Source organism: Oenanthe melanoleuca, chromosome 11 (genome assembly GCF_029582105.1).
Source record: "Oenanthe melanoleuca isolate GR-GAL-2019-014 chromosome 11, OMel1.0, whole genome shotgun sequence".
Taxonomy (NCBI): Eukaryota; Metazoa; Chordata; class Aves; order Passeriformes; family Muscicapidae; genus Oenanthe; species Oenanthe melanoleuca.
The window spans coordinates 8,021,219-8,041,169 of record NC_079345.1 but is presented as its reverse complement, the minus strand read 5'-3'; the positions used below and the strand labels follow the sequence as shown (position 1 = coordinate 8,041,169).

General features: G+C 42.3%; 1 protein-coding gene across 1 annotated transcript; it reads right to left on the bottom strand.

Moving 5' to 3' along the window:
• Positions 1-1,112: 1,112 nt before the first annotated feature.
• Positions 1,113-19,425, bottom strand: BBS2 (Bardet-Biedl syndrome 2). Its single transcript, XM_056500708.1, has 17 exons — positions 19,198-19,425; positions 17,652-17,879; positions 17,156-17,281; positions 16,820-16,882; positions 14,232-14,309; positions 12,037-12,141; positions 11,093-11,179; positions 9,690-9,825; positions 7,681-7,820; positions 6,794-6,938; positions 6,044-6,215; positions 4,905-5,034; positions 4,174-4,305; positions 3,590-3,727; positions 3,061-3,173; positions 2,201-2,349; positions 1,113-1,539 (listed from the first exon to the last, which is right to left on the bottom strand). The coding sequence occupies exons 1-17, from the start codon at positions 19,312-19,314 to the stop codon at positions 1,433-1,435; spliced, it is 2,166 nt and encodes a 721-aa protein (XP_056356683.1). The 5' UTR covers positions 19,315-19,425; the 3' UTR covers positions 1,113-1,432.
• Positions 19,426-19,951: the final 526 nt, after the last annotated feature.

Genomic DNA, 19,951 nt, shown 5'->3' with positions numbered 1-19,951 from the left:
TAGAACAGCATGGGTGGCTCACCACCCTTCTACCAAGCAGCTGGATTTGACTAACAACCAGTTTCTTAAAAGGATTCAAATGAGCTCCTGCTGCAGATTCTGACACAGGTCTGTGCTTTCAGTAGCACAGTTCTCCGTATGGAAGGGGCCAAGGCAGCAGTAAGGGGCAGTTTTGGGGATAAAACACATTGCAAGAGTGACATTCCCATTCAGCTGGTCACAGCAAGCGCACCAGTGGCTCTGTAACAAAGGGGAGGTTGCTGGTTTTAATTCAGTAGTGGCTCGTAAGAGAGACCACTTAGAGGACATGAATCCTTCTGACAGCCCCAAGAAGCCACTCAAGAACTTTGAGATGGGCCAACTCCTCCCTGCCCACGTCACAAACACCATCATATGGTGGCAAGGGTGATGCTGATGCAGGAGCACTGGGGCCCAACCTCCATCCTGTGCAGGTTATTTTTAGCTTCCAAAAGAAATTTGCTTTGGCAAAGGTTCTAAAATACTTTTAGATCTGAGATAGAGCCTTACTGTAATATTTTAATCCAATTCTAAGAGATCACACAATTAAACAGGTTTGAGCCAGGAGCCAAGTCATCTTCCAATACTTTCTTCTTTTGATCCCATTAAGTACTACCTACCAGCTCTTCATGATTATGCACCAAGCTTGGGTGTGTAGTTTGTTTTTGTTCTTGAAATGCACCCTTGCCCACCTCAGTATCTGCAGTTTTTCCAGCAGTAGCACAGAACCAGTAGCTGGAAGCAAAACTTTCTGCAATCCAGGTGTGGGGAGAGTGCTGGATATGAAACAGACCACTTCCTAACTGCACAGATTATGTCAAAGATCTTCTGGCTAAAGATGTTATCTATGGCAAGATGTTATCCTTTGGTGGTTTCCATGCACTGCTCTGCAGTTTACCTAGACAGCCACACATCCCTGCAGTGAAACCCAGGACTCTACTGCACAGGAAGTTCGCAGCAGAAACCAGAGAAGTTGTTTGGGCTGGGTTTTTTCAACAAATAAAATTAGCAGTACATCTCCCCAACTAAATCAGAACAAAATCAACTAATAAAATTAGCAGTACATCTCCCCAACTAAATCAGAAAAAACTCAGTTAAGCCAGTCTATATTTTAATGGAAAAGACCGAAGCCTTAGCTACAAAATATATTTAAATACATAAATAAGTTATTGTAAAAAAAAATAACTGTTTGAACTTCTGTATTGCATAAATACCACATCTATCACTTAAACTCTGATGCTCTCTTCATGGAGCTTTGGTCTGTGTAGTATTTCTCAGCTGACAACCTAACTACAGCACTACGATTGTAATTACTTCACCCTACAGTGGAGTAGGGGTCTGAATTAACTGCTTGTTATCCATTATCTGCCCAGTGCATGGAATCACTGCCTCTGCACAGCTGCTGCTCCTCTCCCTAAGAAGAAGCTGTTCCCACACGCATTATCCTGAACAGGGTGTTGAAGTTGTTGCTTCTTATTGCATCCCGACAAGCACTGATCACTTGTGTTTTAGGTTTGCCAACTGCAAAGAGAAAAAAAAAATGAAAGAGGAAAAAAAAAAAAACCTGTTACAGAGTAAGAAACTGGTAAAAATACTTATTTGATCCAGTCTGAAAATTTAGGGGTTTCTTTCAAATCTTTTTAAACACATGATGAAACACTACCTTTTTTCTAGTACATAAATAAGATCCTTTCTTTAAAGAAGAATCCCCTGTAGGTCTCTTTTATGAGAGCTTGTTGGAAGAGGAATGCTATAAACATAGAAAAAAGTATCTCCCTCCCTGAAGACCTACAGGACTCATAATGCAGACAAAATAATCCTGCTTAAGTTAGTAGCTGCTTTTCTTTTAAAGCAGAATTATAAACTCAGAACTGACGTAATTCTAAAAACATTTTAAAAGTAGTATGTTCAACAAAACTATCAATTTCTGCTCATTCAGAAATCTGGAAACTATTTCAAACCATTCTTTCTAGAATTGTGATCCCAGATTATACTGGACACTCACAGTTGACTGTCACATGTAATTGGCTATGACTAAGGAATGAAAGATTAATTCTACTAACTGAGCTTCAGGCCAAGAAGCCTGAAGTCACTTAATTAACCCAGGTGACCTCTGGGACACATTTTAGGTGCCTCACTGGGGGTCTGAGACTCCCCTTTCCTTTCAAAAACACAGACTTACCACGTAACCGCCCAGCCCTTTGGATTGCCTGATTCACAGCCTTCAGATTATTCAACAGCTCTGTGTGATTGTTGCAACGAATTTTGTATTGATTTATCAAATCTCTGTTCAGGTCATATAGCTCACTGTACCGTGTCTTCATGTTTTTCCTGGGAAACAATCAATCCAGTTATTTGCATCTCTGAGGACAAGAAAGTCATTCCTGGTTTGTCAATATAAAGGTGTAGCAATACGTGATTCTGTTAGCTACCACAGCCACTTGAACGTCTTCCAGCTACCAGACAATAGACTTGTCTAGACATGTTGGTTATACTCATTATTTTACTAAAATAACCTGAACAGTCTATTTTTGCAGTTACTTTATCCAGCAAGACAAAGTGCAGACATCACTTTCCCCAGTGAAAGTATCATTGCCCTGCAGTAGTTTGGGCCTCTTTACTGCTGCTCTTCAGAGTAAAGCTCAGCATTAGCAGAGAACACCAAATCAGAGAGAAAACCTGACACCTAAAATGTCTTTCTTGGTGTTCTCAAAAGTACACATACCACAGATGTATCAAGGGCAAAAAGGCAGGAAAAGTTATCTAACATATCTCACCGTCTTGAAGTAGATTCACCTCACCTGCTATACATTAAGCCTCTACCCTTGCCCTCTTGCCTTCCCTGACTGGTTCCCCACCTAAAGAACCTGACAAGGTTCAAGGAGAGCTCATGGTGAGACCATCAAAGGTACAATTCTACATCAAAAATCGTAACTAGGCAACTCTTGTATCACGCTAATGTTTTTCTGTGCTCTTTTCTGCCTGAAAAGCAAAGACTGGCCATTCTAAACCCCAAACACAAACCAGGAAGCAATTGCTCACAAGTCTCCCAGGAGCCGGGCATCTTCTGCCTGAACCAGCATGCTGCGGATGAGGCTGGAGTGTTCAGCCATGTCAGCAGTGAGCCTCTGATTCACTGCGTGGTGCTGATCCACCTGTCCAAGGCAAACAAGTCATGAGCAAGAGTCCTTGGCACCCTGGGCAAACAAGGGTTCAGGCTAAACTTCAGCCCAGTGCAGTAGGAAACACATAACCAAACAACATCCCTGACACTGTTCTCCTTCCCTCCACTCCCCACTGCAGGAGCAGCAAACTTGTCCCCAGAGGGGGTGAGCATGATGGCCCAAACCCAGAGCTCAGTCTCCCAGACAACATATTTACTTTATCCTAAAAACCAACTGATAGGACCAACAGCCTGTTTACAGAACAGTTGAGAGTGTCCCACAGAATATACAGCAAGCCACTGTGGGCTGATTTCCACAACAAAGATACCACAGTTTGGAGATCCTCTCATAAAAAAACCCCAGTGACTGCTTATCTGCCTACTTAGAAATGTCTGAAGCCTCCTCACCTTCACCAGTACTTTCCGCAGCTCCTCAAAGTAGGCAGGAAAATCTGCTTCCACCTGTAAATCTTCAATGGCCAGGAAAGAAGCCATTGACTGGATAATGTCACCAGCTAGATCAATATCATCTGTGTTGATGGAAATCTGTCAGAAAGGACAGCCTAGACTCAAAGCAGGTCCTTTTATCAAGAGGGTATGGGCAAGGTCCACAGCTTCCAGTAGATAAGACAACACTGATTTCAAAGGGGATTTATTCAGGTTTGGGATAGAGAGGCATCTGTCCACACAGGACCAGTACAGAAGTTACAGGCAGCTTTGTGCCTCACATTATGGCTCCCTGAAACCATTCTGTGAGGAAATAATTTCCCCCCTTCCTACAGAGCCACAGGCTAAGCAATTTACTTCATTAACAGGCCCTGGAATTTTACCCACCAACATTCAACAGACAGAGAAGTTTCCAAAAGCATGAGTACTTTCTCTGCCTGTTTAGTCATCCTTCACTTTTACTGCCTCCTACTGGCAGTATGGGTATAGTGGTTTACCTGGAGTATCATTAAAGGGCTGTTCCCCTTGTCCAGGGAGGTACTCACCTCTCCACCAGCCTTGATTTTGATGCAGAGCTGACCTGCATTACGAAGGGAAGTGAAGCAAACCTGAAAGGGAGCGCTCTGAAACTCTGCATCCTCTGGCAGCAAGAAGCTCTGATTCAGCCACATAATGATCTTGCAAAAATAAAATTAAGAGCATCAGCCATCTCTTGTGCTGAAAGCCTCAGGAACCACACAATGTCCCTGCACATGATGTGCACCAGAACACTCTGTTCAGGGTACCCCAGAAATTTCATTTACTAAATTTCATCCCATAGCCCCACATCATGAACTTGCTACAATGAGGACAGTTGAATCCTTGCACCAAAGCTGAATATTCCTAAAAGAATCAAATCCAACAATCAGAGATTGCTACAAAACTGAGTCACTACCTGAACACTGTGCTGCCTTTTTCCTGTTCTCTGTTAATTTACAAAATTCAACACTCACTACAGGTCTCCTGCTATCAGCAGGCATACATCGAACAAGATAATATCTGAAACACCTTCTGATCTCAGGCCTTTAGTTCCTGCAGAATTCCTGATGCTTGGAATGCCTCACCTGAGTCATCTTTTAAAGACAGAAAAAAGCAGGGTTGACTTGAAATACACAGACTCCAAAGGCCAGTAGTGCAGTTCACTGAATAATTTTTCCTTTGCTTTAGAAATCTCAAGCTGATTGCAAACCCTCCACCTATGCAAGACTTAAAACGAGGAAGAAGAGCAGAAACTCACCCTTTGTGGCCTCTCATTCATGGTACAGTTAACAAAGCTCAGGGGCTCTGTGGCTGAGTCTGGGCTGCTCAGGGCATACATGGAAAAGCGGGGAAGCTGTCTTGTCAGCTCAAATACATGGAACTGTGTGCTGGAAGCAACCCAATGGAAAAACAGAGTTAGTAAATAGCAGGGATTCACCTACTGCAATGGTTTCTGGTTCTTTTTTAGCTGGGGACTGACACCCACAGTTTCCAGTTACATAATCAGCTGCTTACTGCTTCCCCAGAAGAAACAAAAACATGGAAATTCCAGGCTTATCACAAGGTTGTATTATTCCTCCCCACTGCTGTAATTTTCAATAATCCTTCCACTGAAGTACATTCTCTAGGCTAATACATTTACAATTTTACTGTATGACTGGATATTTTCTTTACAAGTTCAGTGAAGTCTTATTAAAAGCAATAATAAAGGCAAATAGAGAAAACAAAGGGAATTCAGTCCCATACAGTCTTTCTGCAGTGGGTGGCGAGCTCTCAAAATATGCCTCCCTGTTCAGGGAAAGAATGCTGCCTCCTCAGGTACCAACAGCTCTGGCAGATGTGAGCAGGAAGAAAGCTGTTTTCAAGGGTATATGGAGAGGTACTTCTATGGGAGCCTGGAAAAATGTTGTCTTAAAATCAAGCATGTGCTACTTTCTATTTGCCCTGAAGCCAAATGGGCTCAGGGTTACTTTACAGCTTAAGAGACAGAGCTGTGTCTCCAGGCTTGCTCAAGTACTCCATCCACAGCAGCCACCATCCAGGGCCCAGCCCCTTGGGGATGACAGGATAGAGCTTCTTCATCTCTTGATTCCCTCCACACACCCACAGTAAGACATATCCTGGACAAATGTGCATTCCTTCCCTAAAGGCAGAATCAGAACACAACAGATCACAGTGATTCCAGATTATTTAGATTTTGTCTGGAAAAGAACTTGGTGCCAGAGGTGCATCAATGTTTTTAAGAAAGCAGCCCAGCTCTCCTTTCAGTAAGACAGAGAAATGAGACACTCAGGAATTAATGGTGGGCTTCCCATGGGACAAGCACAAAACCACATTATTGCTGTTTCCTGGTCCCACAGTTCTGGAGACCAGCAGAGATCACACCACAAAACTCACCTGTTTCGGTAACCCACAAAGGCTTTGATGTGCAAATCCACAGGGACATCTTTGGGTGGAGTAAGGGGAACACGAACACAGCCTGAGAGGTTCTGCAGACTGGGATGGACCACATGGCTCTCTCCTTCAAATATGCCCTCAGCAAAGATCAGCACAGCACGAATGATTGTGTCTTAGCAACAGGAAGAAAAAGCAATTCCCAAATTAAAAGCTGTCCTCTGGCAACAAACCACCACTGTTTTCAGAATTAAGCATGTTCAACTCTTTACATCCCTCCTCTGAATTGTTAAAATATCCCAGGTGACCAGGACTACCCTATCTGGACTTGACTGCATCCTAGCATGCCTGGTGCAAGGTGGATTTGCTGTCTTGGGGTAGTTTCAGTTTTGCATGTAAAGCCAGCTGAGATGCAGCTGCATTCATGCAACACCCTCAACTAATGCAGCTGTGGGTTGGTGTTTACAGTCAACACAAAGTGCTGCAGGGATCGTCAAGGCTGGTTTCATCCAAGTTAAATGTTAATTGCCTCAGAAAATAACACATAATAAGAAACAAATTCCATCAAACTCCTCTCCCATAAGACCCATCCAAGGAACACAGCTTGATTCAAAACTCTGTGAAAGGAATGAAACCACAAAAGGGACGTTACAGACAATAAAGGGGAGACATTCAAATCACAAGCTAAATATAACTAAAAATTTGCATGATTTTACATGAAGTGAATATCAATGGTTGCAGGTTACCACTCACCATTTGTGGTGGAAATACATAGCTCCACATGGGCAGACTGGCTGTCAGAGCCCAGATTAACTGAGAGGGCTGTCTGGAGCTGAGTGTTTGCTGGAATCACACCTCTCTGCCCATCAGCGTCCTTCAGCTGAGTGTTCGATTCAGCCTGTTACAAATCATATACTTGTCAGTATCAGAATTTCAAGATTTTCATTCGAAAAACCTAGAAAGCATATGCACAAGTCAGTTCTCTTTTCTTTCAGATGAAGGCTGCATTACAGCAATTCCCAGACACTTCTAACTAGCTAGGAGAAGTGGTTGGATTAGGCATGGAGCTGTGGACACTTGGGCTACAATGTGTTTGATGCTTTACCATGGATGGACCTCAGCTCTGTATGCAAACCCTGACTCAAAAAACACTTAACATATTTCAATTTTAAACACAATCTACAGAATTCTAAGCTTTGCTGCACAAATATGAGTTTGCTCTTTCCTCAGACTATTTTTTAAACGCACACCATCAAGCCACAAGTGTGATTCAAGCTGGCAGTGCTCCCAGCCCTCACCCTCTCACACAATCCCCTCTGACTCCCAAGCTGGCTTATGCACTGAAAATTACAATTTGCAGTCATAAGCAAAAGCTGAAGGGAATCCAGCTCTAAACACAACTGCTCTGGCAAAGAGGAAGAAGCAAAGAAAGCATTATTAAAATACAAAAAGCAAGTTCTGAACTTGCACAAGGAGCAAGCCAAATGCAGAGGCAGGAGCCCCCAGCAGACAATCTCACTGCATCCTGACAAGCCACAGCTCTGACTTGTCTGGACTGCCCCACAACTGCTTCCCAGATTACTCTGGATTTATACCAAGAGGAAGGTGTGTTTTGCCCCTACACATTATTTAAGCAGTACCTTTGCATTTTCCTCATAATTTTTCAATTCCAGCAGCAGATTTTGTTTCTTTTGACTAAGTTCTCGGATAAGATCCTGCTCAGCATTTGTATCCATTAGGTTCCCTTTCATTTCCTCACCTCCTGGCAGATAGCCTCGGACTGCACAAAAACAAAACATAGCCCATTTCAACAAAGACTTCAACAGCCTGACCAGAAATTCAGTTTCTGTGACATGACTTCCCTGTACCACCTGTGCAGTTCTGGTCTTTAGCTAGTACTATTCAGCTGAAAACCTGAGAACTGATTTAGACCCACAGAGGCTCTCATGTTCTTGGTGACTGGGGCAAGAGAATTGCACATTAAAAAAAAAAAAACAAAAAAAAAAGGTGAATTTCCAACCTGTCTTTGAGCTGTACTCACCTGACCAGACAAGCGCAGCACCCAGTCCTTTTGCAAGAGGATTCCCACTGCAATCATTCTTTCAGGTGCTTAGGCAAGTTTACAATTATGCAAAATTAATAAAATGTGTACCTGGATTCCTAGAGCTGGTCAGAGGAGTTGCTGCTGTCTAGAAGTGACTGTAAGTCACAAGTAAACAAGATTTAAACATTAGTTTTTCCCCAAATCAAGGGATACTTTACCTCAAGGGGTAAGACTTGTTCCTCAGTAGCCCAGTGAAGCACAGAGTTATGGAAATACCTCTGTCTGGGAGACAAAGGACCTGAACAAGTGATGAGACAACTTTCATTCTGCTCTAAGGCTGCGTGCCCTGATTACAGCTCTGACAATGAAAGCCAGGGACAAAAACCTTTTACCTGGGAAGAACATGCTGCTTGACTGCAAATGACTGGTATCCTGTAAAAAGTTGTCTGGAACTTGAAATCATTCATCTTGCACACTGTGCTCCTATGAAAGGTCGCACTTTATTATTTCTGAGTGAATCATTCATTTAAAATGAGAGCAAGACAAAAACCACTGCAACACAGGACAACACCTCATGTGAAAAGATGCTGGTCCTAAATAGAACTCTAATAACATTGTCTATATAACCCCAGCCACACTAATTACTAAAGCCTGAAGGGATCCCCATTGTGCCAAGGCTTATTTATAATGGACCCATCAGAAAAGGATGATGGTGTTCAGTAACACCAACCTACACAATTCTGCTAGGACAAGGTTCTCCAGAACTGCTTACAAAGCTCCCCTTCAGTAAGCTTGCGAAAAAGGTTTATAAGCTGAAGCCCAAGTGTAGCAAATCCCCACAGCCTGTGATTAAGACAGACAGCAAAACACTCTACTATTTAACAAGGACAGACTTTTGTTTCTAATGGGTTGTGCCAGACCTGCTTGTCTCAGGCCACTGACGCCAAGGAGTTGGATAATCACACCAGTGTCTCCTGGAGCCATCCCTGTAAATTCATACTGAGCTTATTTAAATCACCTGTGATCATATTTATTTCCACTCACAATAATGAGGTCTGACTTCTTGAATGCATGGTGGGATAAATCCACCACTTCTCTAGTCTCAAGATAGCATTTTCCAGGAAACAAAGCGCTGTTAACATCTAAAATTTCTAATATAAAAACTCTTCATATGCAGAAGAGAACCAAAACACACACACCCTTAGTTCTTTAAACAATTTTACCTACTGTAAAGTGGCCAAAGAATTAAAACATAGAAAAAAAAAAGACTTCCTATACGTTCATCTATTATAATGTAGCCTGAAGAACCAGAGTCTGTACTGAATATCATTATCTTTGCATCAGGATGGGGTTTCTTCCATTAGACAAATGAATTTTGTTGGTTTCTTGGATCATAATGAAACACATGCCGATTCTCACAGAGAAGGCAATATTCAAAATCCTGTTTGCAGATAGCGTAACTCAAAATTCCCTTAACTGCACATAAAGCAAAGGGAATTTGGCACAGAAAACATTGGAACCAAAACCGTGTCGAGCTAATCTGAGATGATGTGATGTGCCTGATATTGCTGTGTATTACATTAATATCCTGAACAATGCTTTTACCTTCACCATCAATTGAGCAGCAGATTAACTGGGTGCTCCCATCCATTCTGTAATCCCCCTCCACCAGTCCTGCAACTGAGGAAGCAAAGTTGTCCTTAAAGATGACCTCCCCAGTCCGGTCACTGCGTGCATCAACCTGGAACAACAAAAAGTTCCAAGCCTCAGCATGAAGAGAAAAGCCAGCTCCAAAACACGTGTCATGCCATACCCTGAGCTGTTAACTGAGAGCTCTGCTTCACAGAACTGCAGGTGAAGTTGCAGCTCTGCTCATCGAAACACCACACATGAAAAAATTACTACCAAGGAATGACCTCTAGGCAGACTCTAGAAGGAGCTAGAAGGAACTTCTCTTCAGAGGCACTTCCCTAAGTTACAAAACTAAAAAGGAAGGAAATAAAAGGGACTGCAAGTCTGCACTGGAAAGGTTATGCATATATGATGTAGCAATGATGTGACTAAATCAGAAATAACTTTAATGCAGTATTTACAACCTCTCCTCTCAGCTGCAGCTCTTGTGTGGTGAATTATTTTTATACACAAATACCACAACCTTCAACTATCTTTCATTTGATAAGAGGGTGAGGTGGGCTCAGTTCCATGCCCTGTGTATTTTCCAAAGTACAGATCACAGCATTACTCTTTCTAGGAGCTATGGACTGCTTCAGACCAACAAATTAGGCAGAGACTACCAGTGGAAAAGAACAGGAGCAAAGCAAGGAGAGGCTCTCTCTTTAACAGTGTTACACATCTAATTCAGTGTAAGTTACAACACTTCTGGGCTCCAGCCTGCCAGTTTGATATGAAGTTATTAAAGCGCCACAGGCTAATGAGAGTAATAAGAGGTGTGAAGAAAAAAAGCACAGCTTTACAGAAAAACCTGGCAAGCTACATCCAGGAGAGATGTGGCAGTTAAAACAATAATTTCTGGGAAAGGGGAATACCAAGGAACAGGTTTAAAAGACTAAAACTGAGCTGTATAGAATGCCTCTGCATAAAATGAAATAATGCTTGATTAATCCTGCCACAGTCAAGACTGACGCTGCTCTCCTGTTACATAACTGCTTTGTCTTCTGTGTAGTTTGGGAACATTCAAAACACACTGCAGAGGATTATCAGAGTGTCCTCAAGACACACCTGAATAAAGACACTCAAGAACTCTAGGATGCAGTATATGATCTCTGCTGCCATGGAAACTACTTGCCACACCTTAGCAATTGACTGAGCTAAGCAGAGGAAGCAGCTTTTCTCTGATCTTGCACTTGGCACAGGACTCACCAGCCAAACTAGGTTTATTGCAATAGATCTGCAGTGCTCAGGTTTCTAAATCTGTTTCATTTTATGGCTGTTGCTCTTTAGATAACTTAACACAGCCCCCTTATCTACAGCCCCCTGTATAAACTCACCTTGCCATTAGACCAGCCAGTGATCAACTCACACACTCCATCAGAGTTCAGGTCAAATGCGTGTATACTCATTGCTTGGTTTTTTGACTGAGGGCAGAAAAGAAAGAACAAATCAAGCTTGGGTATGTTCTCTAAACTTCATGTGCTTGTCACTTGCAAAACATTGAACTATGAGGCTACAGAGAGTACAGAAAGGTATATAACTATGCCTCTTAACAGGAAGTTTGAGTATTACAATTACTAAGGTCACAGACAGATGTGGTATCTTAGCCCTTGCATTACTAATCTAGTACACTGCTTACAAGAACCTGATCGTTCCTTTAAAACATTTCCATCCAAGCAGATAATTAGAACTCACAAAAGCAAAGTGTAAAAAATCAAATTCTCTAGGAAAAAAGTATCAGGGCCTCAACACTATCATAAAATTAGACTAGTGAGGACAACCATGAGCCTCTTCCTGCTAACTCTTGAGGAATCTTCTTATTACTATTAAATATACTATAATGGTTTATATTAAGATTATTACAATCAGGAAAGGATCTAGCCAAACTGATTTGCTGAAGCAGGAAATTGCTATTGATGAGAAAAAATACCTTGAACATAGACAATGCAAGATTTTAGTTTCTGAAAAACAGTTCATTGATTCAACCAGAGGATTTTCTAACACAAACTTGAATGTCTCTTGTTAAGCTGAAGAATCCCTAACTGTATGGCTGTATCCCTGTTGTTTAAACCACCACCAACAGCCCCAAAAACTGCAGGAATTGACACTGTATTTTACACGAACTTATAAAAACAGGTAGATTTTGTAAGAACAAAATTACATTAAATTCTCTGCTCAGCAAAGTTTACATAAAGGTAACATCAGAATGACCTGAAATTAGATATCAAGTCTTCTGGCAGCCTTCAAGCTTCCAGGGATGATACTCCAACAATGGACTAACCTTAATTCTCCAGTAGCGCGCTGACTTGTTGTAAACTCCCACGGTGCCATTGGCAAGGGCGTAGGCAAAGCGACTGCCATTCATGGGGCTAAGTGCAGTGACAGTCTGGTGGGGAAAGAAGGGACAGAGAGCACACAGGAGTAAGAACTTGTGGGAACAGGCTATAGATCTATCATATGAATCCTACATTTCTTAAATGGTAAGTAAGTCTGTTGTAGGAAGCACTGAACACTGAAGTAACTACTTCTAAGAATCAGTCTGAAATCACTGAAGGCCTTGCAGGATTTCCTCACACAAGCTGCACTGCCAGTGTTAGGACACACTTCAGCAAGGATTGCAGAACTGCCCTCAAACTGTGTACTTTGACCAACTATTTCCTACCACAGGCAGCAAAACAACTGCTCATAGGATTCCTGTGGTCATCAGTGCTAACACACTACCATTGAGAAACTACACACAATATTCCTTAAGCTTAAGAAGCTGATGATGACAAAGGTTCAACTTTGGGTTAGGAAAGCCCCAGAGACACTATTGGTAGAAAATCTTTGCTCAGTACTAGTAAGATAAAAATTAAAAACTCCCACAGTTGGACCTTCTTTGGAACACAACTGGAACAGGAAGCTAGGTGTCCTACCTGAATAAGCTCTGGGGAAAACCTGAGAGTCATAACTTGGGATGTTTCTCACTCCTTTTAAGACCCACTCCTTATTGAGCTAAGGTTCTCAGGGCTTCAAAATGCAGGTTTTTCCACACACTGAGACTAGAGATTTTAATGTCAGGAGGAACACTTGCAATCATCTGTCTGGTCTTCTGAACAATGTAGTACAGGAAACTTCCTTCAATTAAATTCTTCCCCAACTTCTTATGTAAATTCATCTGACTGAGCTCCTTGGACGTTTTACCACAAAACTTTGTTTCCAAGCCCTTTATCTTTTCCTCTCTCTATCTTTTGCAGAGTCTTTCCTAAGTATCAAACTAAATTACAAACACCCAGTAAGGACAGAAGACCACAGCAACAGTCAGAAACTCAAAGGTAACAATACACCCAAATAATTTACTGTCCATTTATAAGAATCACAACAGTCTTCCAAACCAAACATAATGTACAAAGACACTGTTCCCTGAATTCACCTTCCTAAAAATAAAGTTTTAGGTTCAGCAGTGTCCTTTTATATTAGAACAGTACAATTGTAACAGGCCTCCTATGACTGCAAGTGTGAATTCAAAACAATTCTACTCAGGATCTGGAAATAAATCACACTTGAGAGTGACAGACCTTTAGCATCCCTTTAACTAGAAATATCTAATGACCAGACTAGCCATTGCACAGGGAGCAGGACATACTACAGGCCCAGTTCTAATTGTACTGATAGCAACAACCTCCTTTTCCAGAACAGTGCCTGGCTTTGTCTTTTATAGCCCTTCATAAGTGGTTTATCAACTAAGCCTTTTAGTCCCACTTGGGCAGCAGGGAGGCCTCTGATCTTCAAGGACAAAGGTCCATGACCTTCCTCCACCTTGGCTCCAGAAGGGCTGTGAGAACACTGAGAACACTTCTAAATGCAGTGATAAGGATGTTTTACTCCCTTCCTAGAAACCAAAATCAGTGGGCATCTTCTCTCAGTTCTTTGCTAAACAGCAAATCCTACCCCTTTTATTTAACCCTCTGTAAACCTATTGGCCTCATTCCTTACTTTAGTCACCACAGCTCTTTTATATATAACCAGTGTGTAACTCCAATTGCAAAATATTTTTCCAGTTTTGCCTGGGCATCCCCCTTCTACCCTCCCATGCACTGTCTGGGTATACACACAAGGACAAGTTGCATCATCATAATTGCATCAAGAACATTTGAGGAAAACTGTAGAAAACATCCTTTTACTCAGAGGACACTAAGAACTTCAATCACAAACTAGCAACCTTAATCACCCTTGCACAGGGTCCTGACTGTTAGCCAAGAACAGTCACTCTTCTCAGTGGGGTGAAAGGTTTCTAAATAAACAAAACAAAAAGCCCCCTGCATAATGAAAGTCATTATTAAACTTAAACTTTTGCAGTTCAAGCAGAACAGATACTGTGCCAAGTAGTTTAGTAACTACTTAACTACACAATAAATCTGAATCGAGAAGCTTTACAGTATACAACACTTTTAGCTCTGTCAGCAAGATAACAAACATTAGCCAGAAGTAATTTACCTCTGTCTCTGACATTTCTGCCACAATCTCATCTTCTTTAAACACACGGATGTCGAAATCTTCAGAGCCAACAAGAAGCTGAAAAAAAATTAGTGTTCCTTTAAAATAATTATTCAAGCTAAGGAGGCAAGCACCAGGATCCAGAGGAAAAATTAGTATTTCAAGTCCAGCAATTAAGAGGTTTCAACAGATCTATGAAATGTTGCCAGTGTTGCACTGAAGATCCCTCACTTAAAAAAATACAACCAAACAAACACACATATAAAATAAGACAAACAAACCCCAATGAATCCAAGTATCAGCCATCTCTGCTCCTCCAACCTAAGTGGTGGAGGCCACTACTGCAAAGTAGTAGGGGCAAAACTGGCTTTAGCTTGATGTAAATGATTATACCAATAGGCATTGAATTCGGTCTTCTGCATCTTCACTCCTTAATATTTCCTACATTTTAGTTCTTTTCCTGTTTTCCTATTCACCAGGTAGAAGGCATTAACTGGAAAGGAGCCCAATGGAAAAGGTCACACTGAAAATGGTGGTTCAAATGGGAGGTTCTCTTTTGCAAATTAAGAAACCAAGGAACAGATCTGCTCAGTGCCTTGTCCATAAAGTAATCCATCAAATCAATGACAAACAGAATTACAAATTAAAGTCTAAAACCTGGCAGTACTTTTCCCCACCAGAACCCATGAGCTTTCTGTCTTTACTTGGCAAAAGAGATACAAATCTGTAACAAAGTTGGATTTTTAAAAAGATTAAAGGCTTTTTTTCTTCCCAAGTAAAGATGTTTCAGATTATGTCAACATAAAACACACCAAGCTAAGTCTACTGCAGCTATTGAAATTATTTGCAACAACTAACATATTTAAGAAGCACAGATTTCTTGACCAAGTTGCAACCACCAGCAAAAGACAACCAGATAAAAGCACACAATCCTGAAATAATTACTGGTGATGCTGTATTTTCCAGAGGTGTCTAGACACTTTTTGTTAGTTTGATTCACCACATCCACCTTGGTGACTTTCATTCCACTGGACAGAAATTTGAAAGGGCAAGTCAAAGTTCTGCCCCACAAGTCTTTTGCAATATGGCAGAAAGTAACCTCCATCAATCTAAAAATCCTAAGGAAGGAAGTGACAAATTAGTTCTGTTAGCTACTAGAAGTAAGCTTTCAAATCAGTCAATTTTAAATGTAAACATATTTTTACTGGGGCAGAAAGAACAGAAATGAAGCAAGCACAGTAATTTACCAAATAAGACACAAAGTGATAATTCAGGAAGCTGCTTCTGTGCATTTTCTCAGAACTTCAAGTTTTAAACCAGAGGCAGTTTCACAAAAGCCACAAATAAAAGTAAAAAAATAAAAAGTAAAAACCCTTTAAAATCACCTAGATAATTAAGATCAAAAAGAACCCTGAAAAATATCTCAGTAAATGCATGTTAGGGTAACTGGCCCAACAAGTTAGTCAGATATTGTATCCAGCTCTACTCAGCTCATAGTAGCACCAGATTACACCGACTGCTGAGAATGAACTTCTATCAAGCAGAAAAATACAGCAAAACCCACTTAAAAGCATAAGTGCAAACTTAAAAGTGTAAGTGCATATTTGCAATTAGTGCCACAGATCAGTTTCCTTGTTTCTGAATCCTTATACACTGCCTCCACTTCCTACAAACAACTCTTAGCACATTAAAAAAATACAAAGAAGAGCTGTGCAGAAATTGATTTGAAAACTTGAAACCATTTCACTTCCTAAGGATCCCAATCAAGAAGGGTGTGTATCAGTTTAGTGCTAATAAAAAACACAAGAAAACTGTTGAGGCCCTTTCCACATCACTATTACATAGTCCAATTGGGTATTTCAAATTAGGATTTTTCAGGAACTAAACAAAGAAGCCCAAATAATTATGTTTAAAGTTTTAAGATAGATGACAAAAGTAAGTATTTTTAGCATAATGATTTAACTTCATATTGATTTGCATCTGATGTATACTAGGAAGCCATTACTCTTCTTAAAGATTCATATTTAGAAGCACAGTTGCTCATTTGGGATGAAGAAACATTTCCATAAGAGAATGTCATACAAATTCACAATTTCACCCATTGCTTGCAGCCTGCATGATCAGTATGGCAGCTGTTTCCTATCATTTGTCTCAAATCCTTATCAGCAAGATGTCTGTTACAAGCTATTGTCATTTTAAATCAGAAAAGCAAAAAAGTATTTAATTTCCCCATGTCATTTTAAGGGAACAGAAGGGCTGGATGTGAAGACAGATTTCTTGATTTTACCAAGTGTAAGTGAAGCTTTTCAAAAGAATAGGCTTTTGAAAGCTCATTTTTACATGTAAGCTTGCAAGTTGTTTCTCTGAAATTTAAAAGAGTTCACAACCATATTCATGAAATACCACTGAAATAGATGCCTTGCAACTGATGATGACAGGCATTTCATTGTATTGCTCCTGGTATAACAAAAAATGAGAAACTTTAACTGCTGATGTAAGTCAGTTGTATTTGATAATCTGTTTTTTTTATTATCATTTTACAACAAGACAACAAGAACAGCTGAATTCCTGTATAAATGGTTACAAACCTCAGTTTTCCCATCATCATCAAAGTCACAGAGTGCTAACGAACGAACATTGTCTCCAGTAACCTGCAAAAGAAGGACAGCACTCAGTGATGGCCATAGCTGTCAGAAGCTGAATTATTTTTATTATCTCAACTGCAACAGAACAACTGACACAATCAGTGCTCAAGCAACATCTGAGTACAATGAATACATGGCCAAAATACAGTTTAAGGTCTGAGATAAATTAAGAACAATCAGCAACTAAATTATTAGTCACCATATTAAAAGAAATCAAGCTTATTTAGTGTCATTGAAAGCATCTTCTAATAACATCAAAACTACTTTGCATGGCCTTACCGTCCAAAAACGGTCATTTCCTTCATAATCAAAGCCCTGCAGGGCACAGTTTCCACCAATAATAGCAAGTGGAGGTGAAATATCTCCCAGCTTTCCAAGAACTATTGCATTGGCTCCATCTGAAACCTACAGAAAAGCATTAAAATAAAAAGAAAGAGCAGACAATAATACATCAGAGCACACAAGTGAAGAAGACAGCTTCCAACATTATCACTGTCAGTTTAGCTGAGCTCTGAATGCTTATTATTTTTTTTAAATTTGGTCTTGCTACAAATGCAATGTATATCCGTATGTGTGAGAGCAAATTTTCCCATATTAATTTTGAAATGCTGAAGATATTCTAGAGACAAAACATTCTGAATATAGTAGTAGGAATAATGCATAGCACAGACACATAATTAATTGACAAAGTAATGGAAAAACTGTAATCTTTACAATTCCAAGAAACAGAAAACGATGGCAATACTAAAAAAAGCAGACAGTGAAATGAACTTGCCTCTCTGTAAAACAAATCTGAGTTGTTATACACATCATAAGCCAATAAATTAGTCTGTGTTCCAACCAGAAGACAATCATAACCCAGCTGAGGGTTCAGCACCCCCGAAGTCAGACAAGTGATCCCTTGATTAATGTTCAGAAGAGAAATGTCTGAATCTTGGTTACTCTGCACCATTCGGTTTGTGTTTGTTCTCTGACCTCGGGCATGAGGATTGTGAATAAAAACCTGTAGAAACAAAGATATAAATATTACTACAACACATGTATCTGTTTGTATACAAACAGTGAAGACTATTGTTTGGAAAATAATTGCTATGGGAAGAAGGCATTCCCTCAACCTAAATGAGGACAAAAGACTGGGGGTTTTACTGACAATAGTATTTCTCACAGTTATTCTTTAAACTATATAAGAAAAAAGGAAATGGCAGGAAAAACAGTACTCTGGCCAGTGGAGTTGCAACAACACTGTTCTGTTTGTTTCTGAAAATGACAACTGACAAGTCTTCAGAGTAAGGCAAAAATAGGAAACCAAAGAGAGCAACAACAATATTTGCAGAACACCCCAAACATTTAGGACAATTTACCTGGTACATATCTGTAACCTCCATCTGTAGGTGATCATGGTTAATTTAAACAGGATGAATGATAAATATGGTTTTACTCTCACTGACCAATTCTCAGACACTTTAATTGCCTGGAACCAAGTCAGAGGATCACAGGCTCAACAGTTTGCTTTTTGGCTGTGCAGTCTGTCCCTCAGACAAGCCCTTGTTCTGTGCTGTTCCTAAAGGTGCCGAAATAAAATTAATAACGCTGGGAAACATCACAGATGAACCCTGTTTGTATTTCCAACCTAAGTGCCTCTGTGGGTTTATGCTTCAACCTATGCTTTATTAGTCAGGTTGTACTTAATAATCCTGTTTTGTTTATGTTCCTAACTCAAACGGAGCACACAGGATGCTCTCTGTTCCCGTCAGGCTGTTTGTGCATCACCCACAGAAACCTCAGCCCCGTTATCAGCACAGAGTTTGGTCTGTAACAGAGCCAAGGCTCACTGCTCTGAAAACTGCATGATGAAACCCATGGCTTCAAAAAATCCCGTTGTCTGCCAGGAAACCTGAGTTTCCTGGGAGACTTGGGTTTGTAAAGTGGATCAGGCTGGAAGAAGCCACAGAAGTCACCTAGTCCAACCTCCTGCTCCAACAGGGTCCCCAGAACATGTTACTCCAGATTGTGTCTAGACAGCTTTCGAATATCCCCAGGGCTGGAGCCTCCACAGCCTCTCTGGGCACCTCTGCTGCCGCTCAACTGCTATTAATGTTTGCAAGGCCCCTGCTGCAGCAGAGCGAGCCTTCGAGCATCGCGTCCCCGCGCCCGCAGGCTGCTCGGGGGGCTGGGGCTGCGGAGGGCGAGGGAAGCAGCCCCCAGCTGCTGGCTCGCTCAGCCCTGGCGAAGGGAGTGCCGGGGTCAGCGCGGCTCCCGCCGGGGCTGCTGGGCCGGGCCAGGCCGCGCCGCGGCCGCCGAGGCGGCTCCTGCCCCGTTACCTTGCCCGCTTGCGTGGCGGCCGCCAGGCAGGGGTGCGTCCCGTCGTACCGGCCCAGCGCCACCATGCGGGGCAGGATCTTGTGCTTGAGCTTCAGCGTGAACACGGGCACCAACATGGTGGGCGAGGGGCTGCGGGGCGGGACGGGCAAGGCCGGGGGAAGCCGGGCCTGGCCGGGCCGCGGGGCCGCCGCGGATCCACCGGCACCGGCACCGAGCGCACGCGCAGGAACCGCGTCAGCGGGAGGGGCGCGGCCCGACGGGCGGACGCGGGGGGGCGCTGTGGGGCGGCTGCTGTGAGGGGAGCGGGGGCAACGGGGGAGAGGGACCGGGGACAGTGGGGGAGAGGGACCGGCGGAACGGGGCAGTGGGACCGGGGACAATGGGGGAGATGGGACCGGGGGAGCGGGGCAGTGGGACCGGGGACAATGGGGGAGATGGGACCGGGGGAGCGGGGCAGTGGGACCGGGGACAGTGGGGGAGATGGGACCGGGGGAGCGGGGCAGTGGGACCGGGGACAGTGGGGGAGAGGGACCGGGGGAACGGGGCAGTGGGACCGGGACAAAGGGGGAGATGGGACTAGAGCAGGGCAGTGGGACCGGGGAAGCATTGGTGAAGTAGCGGGGGAGGCAGTTGGGAGAGATGAGGTAGGACTGGGGGGAGGAGTTGCAAAGGTCAGGGCAGCTAGAGGTGAGCTGAAGTGTAGGACTGGAGGAGGTGGGGGGCACTCACAGAGATACAGGGGATATTAGGGTG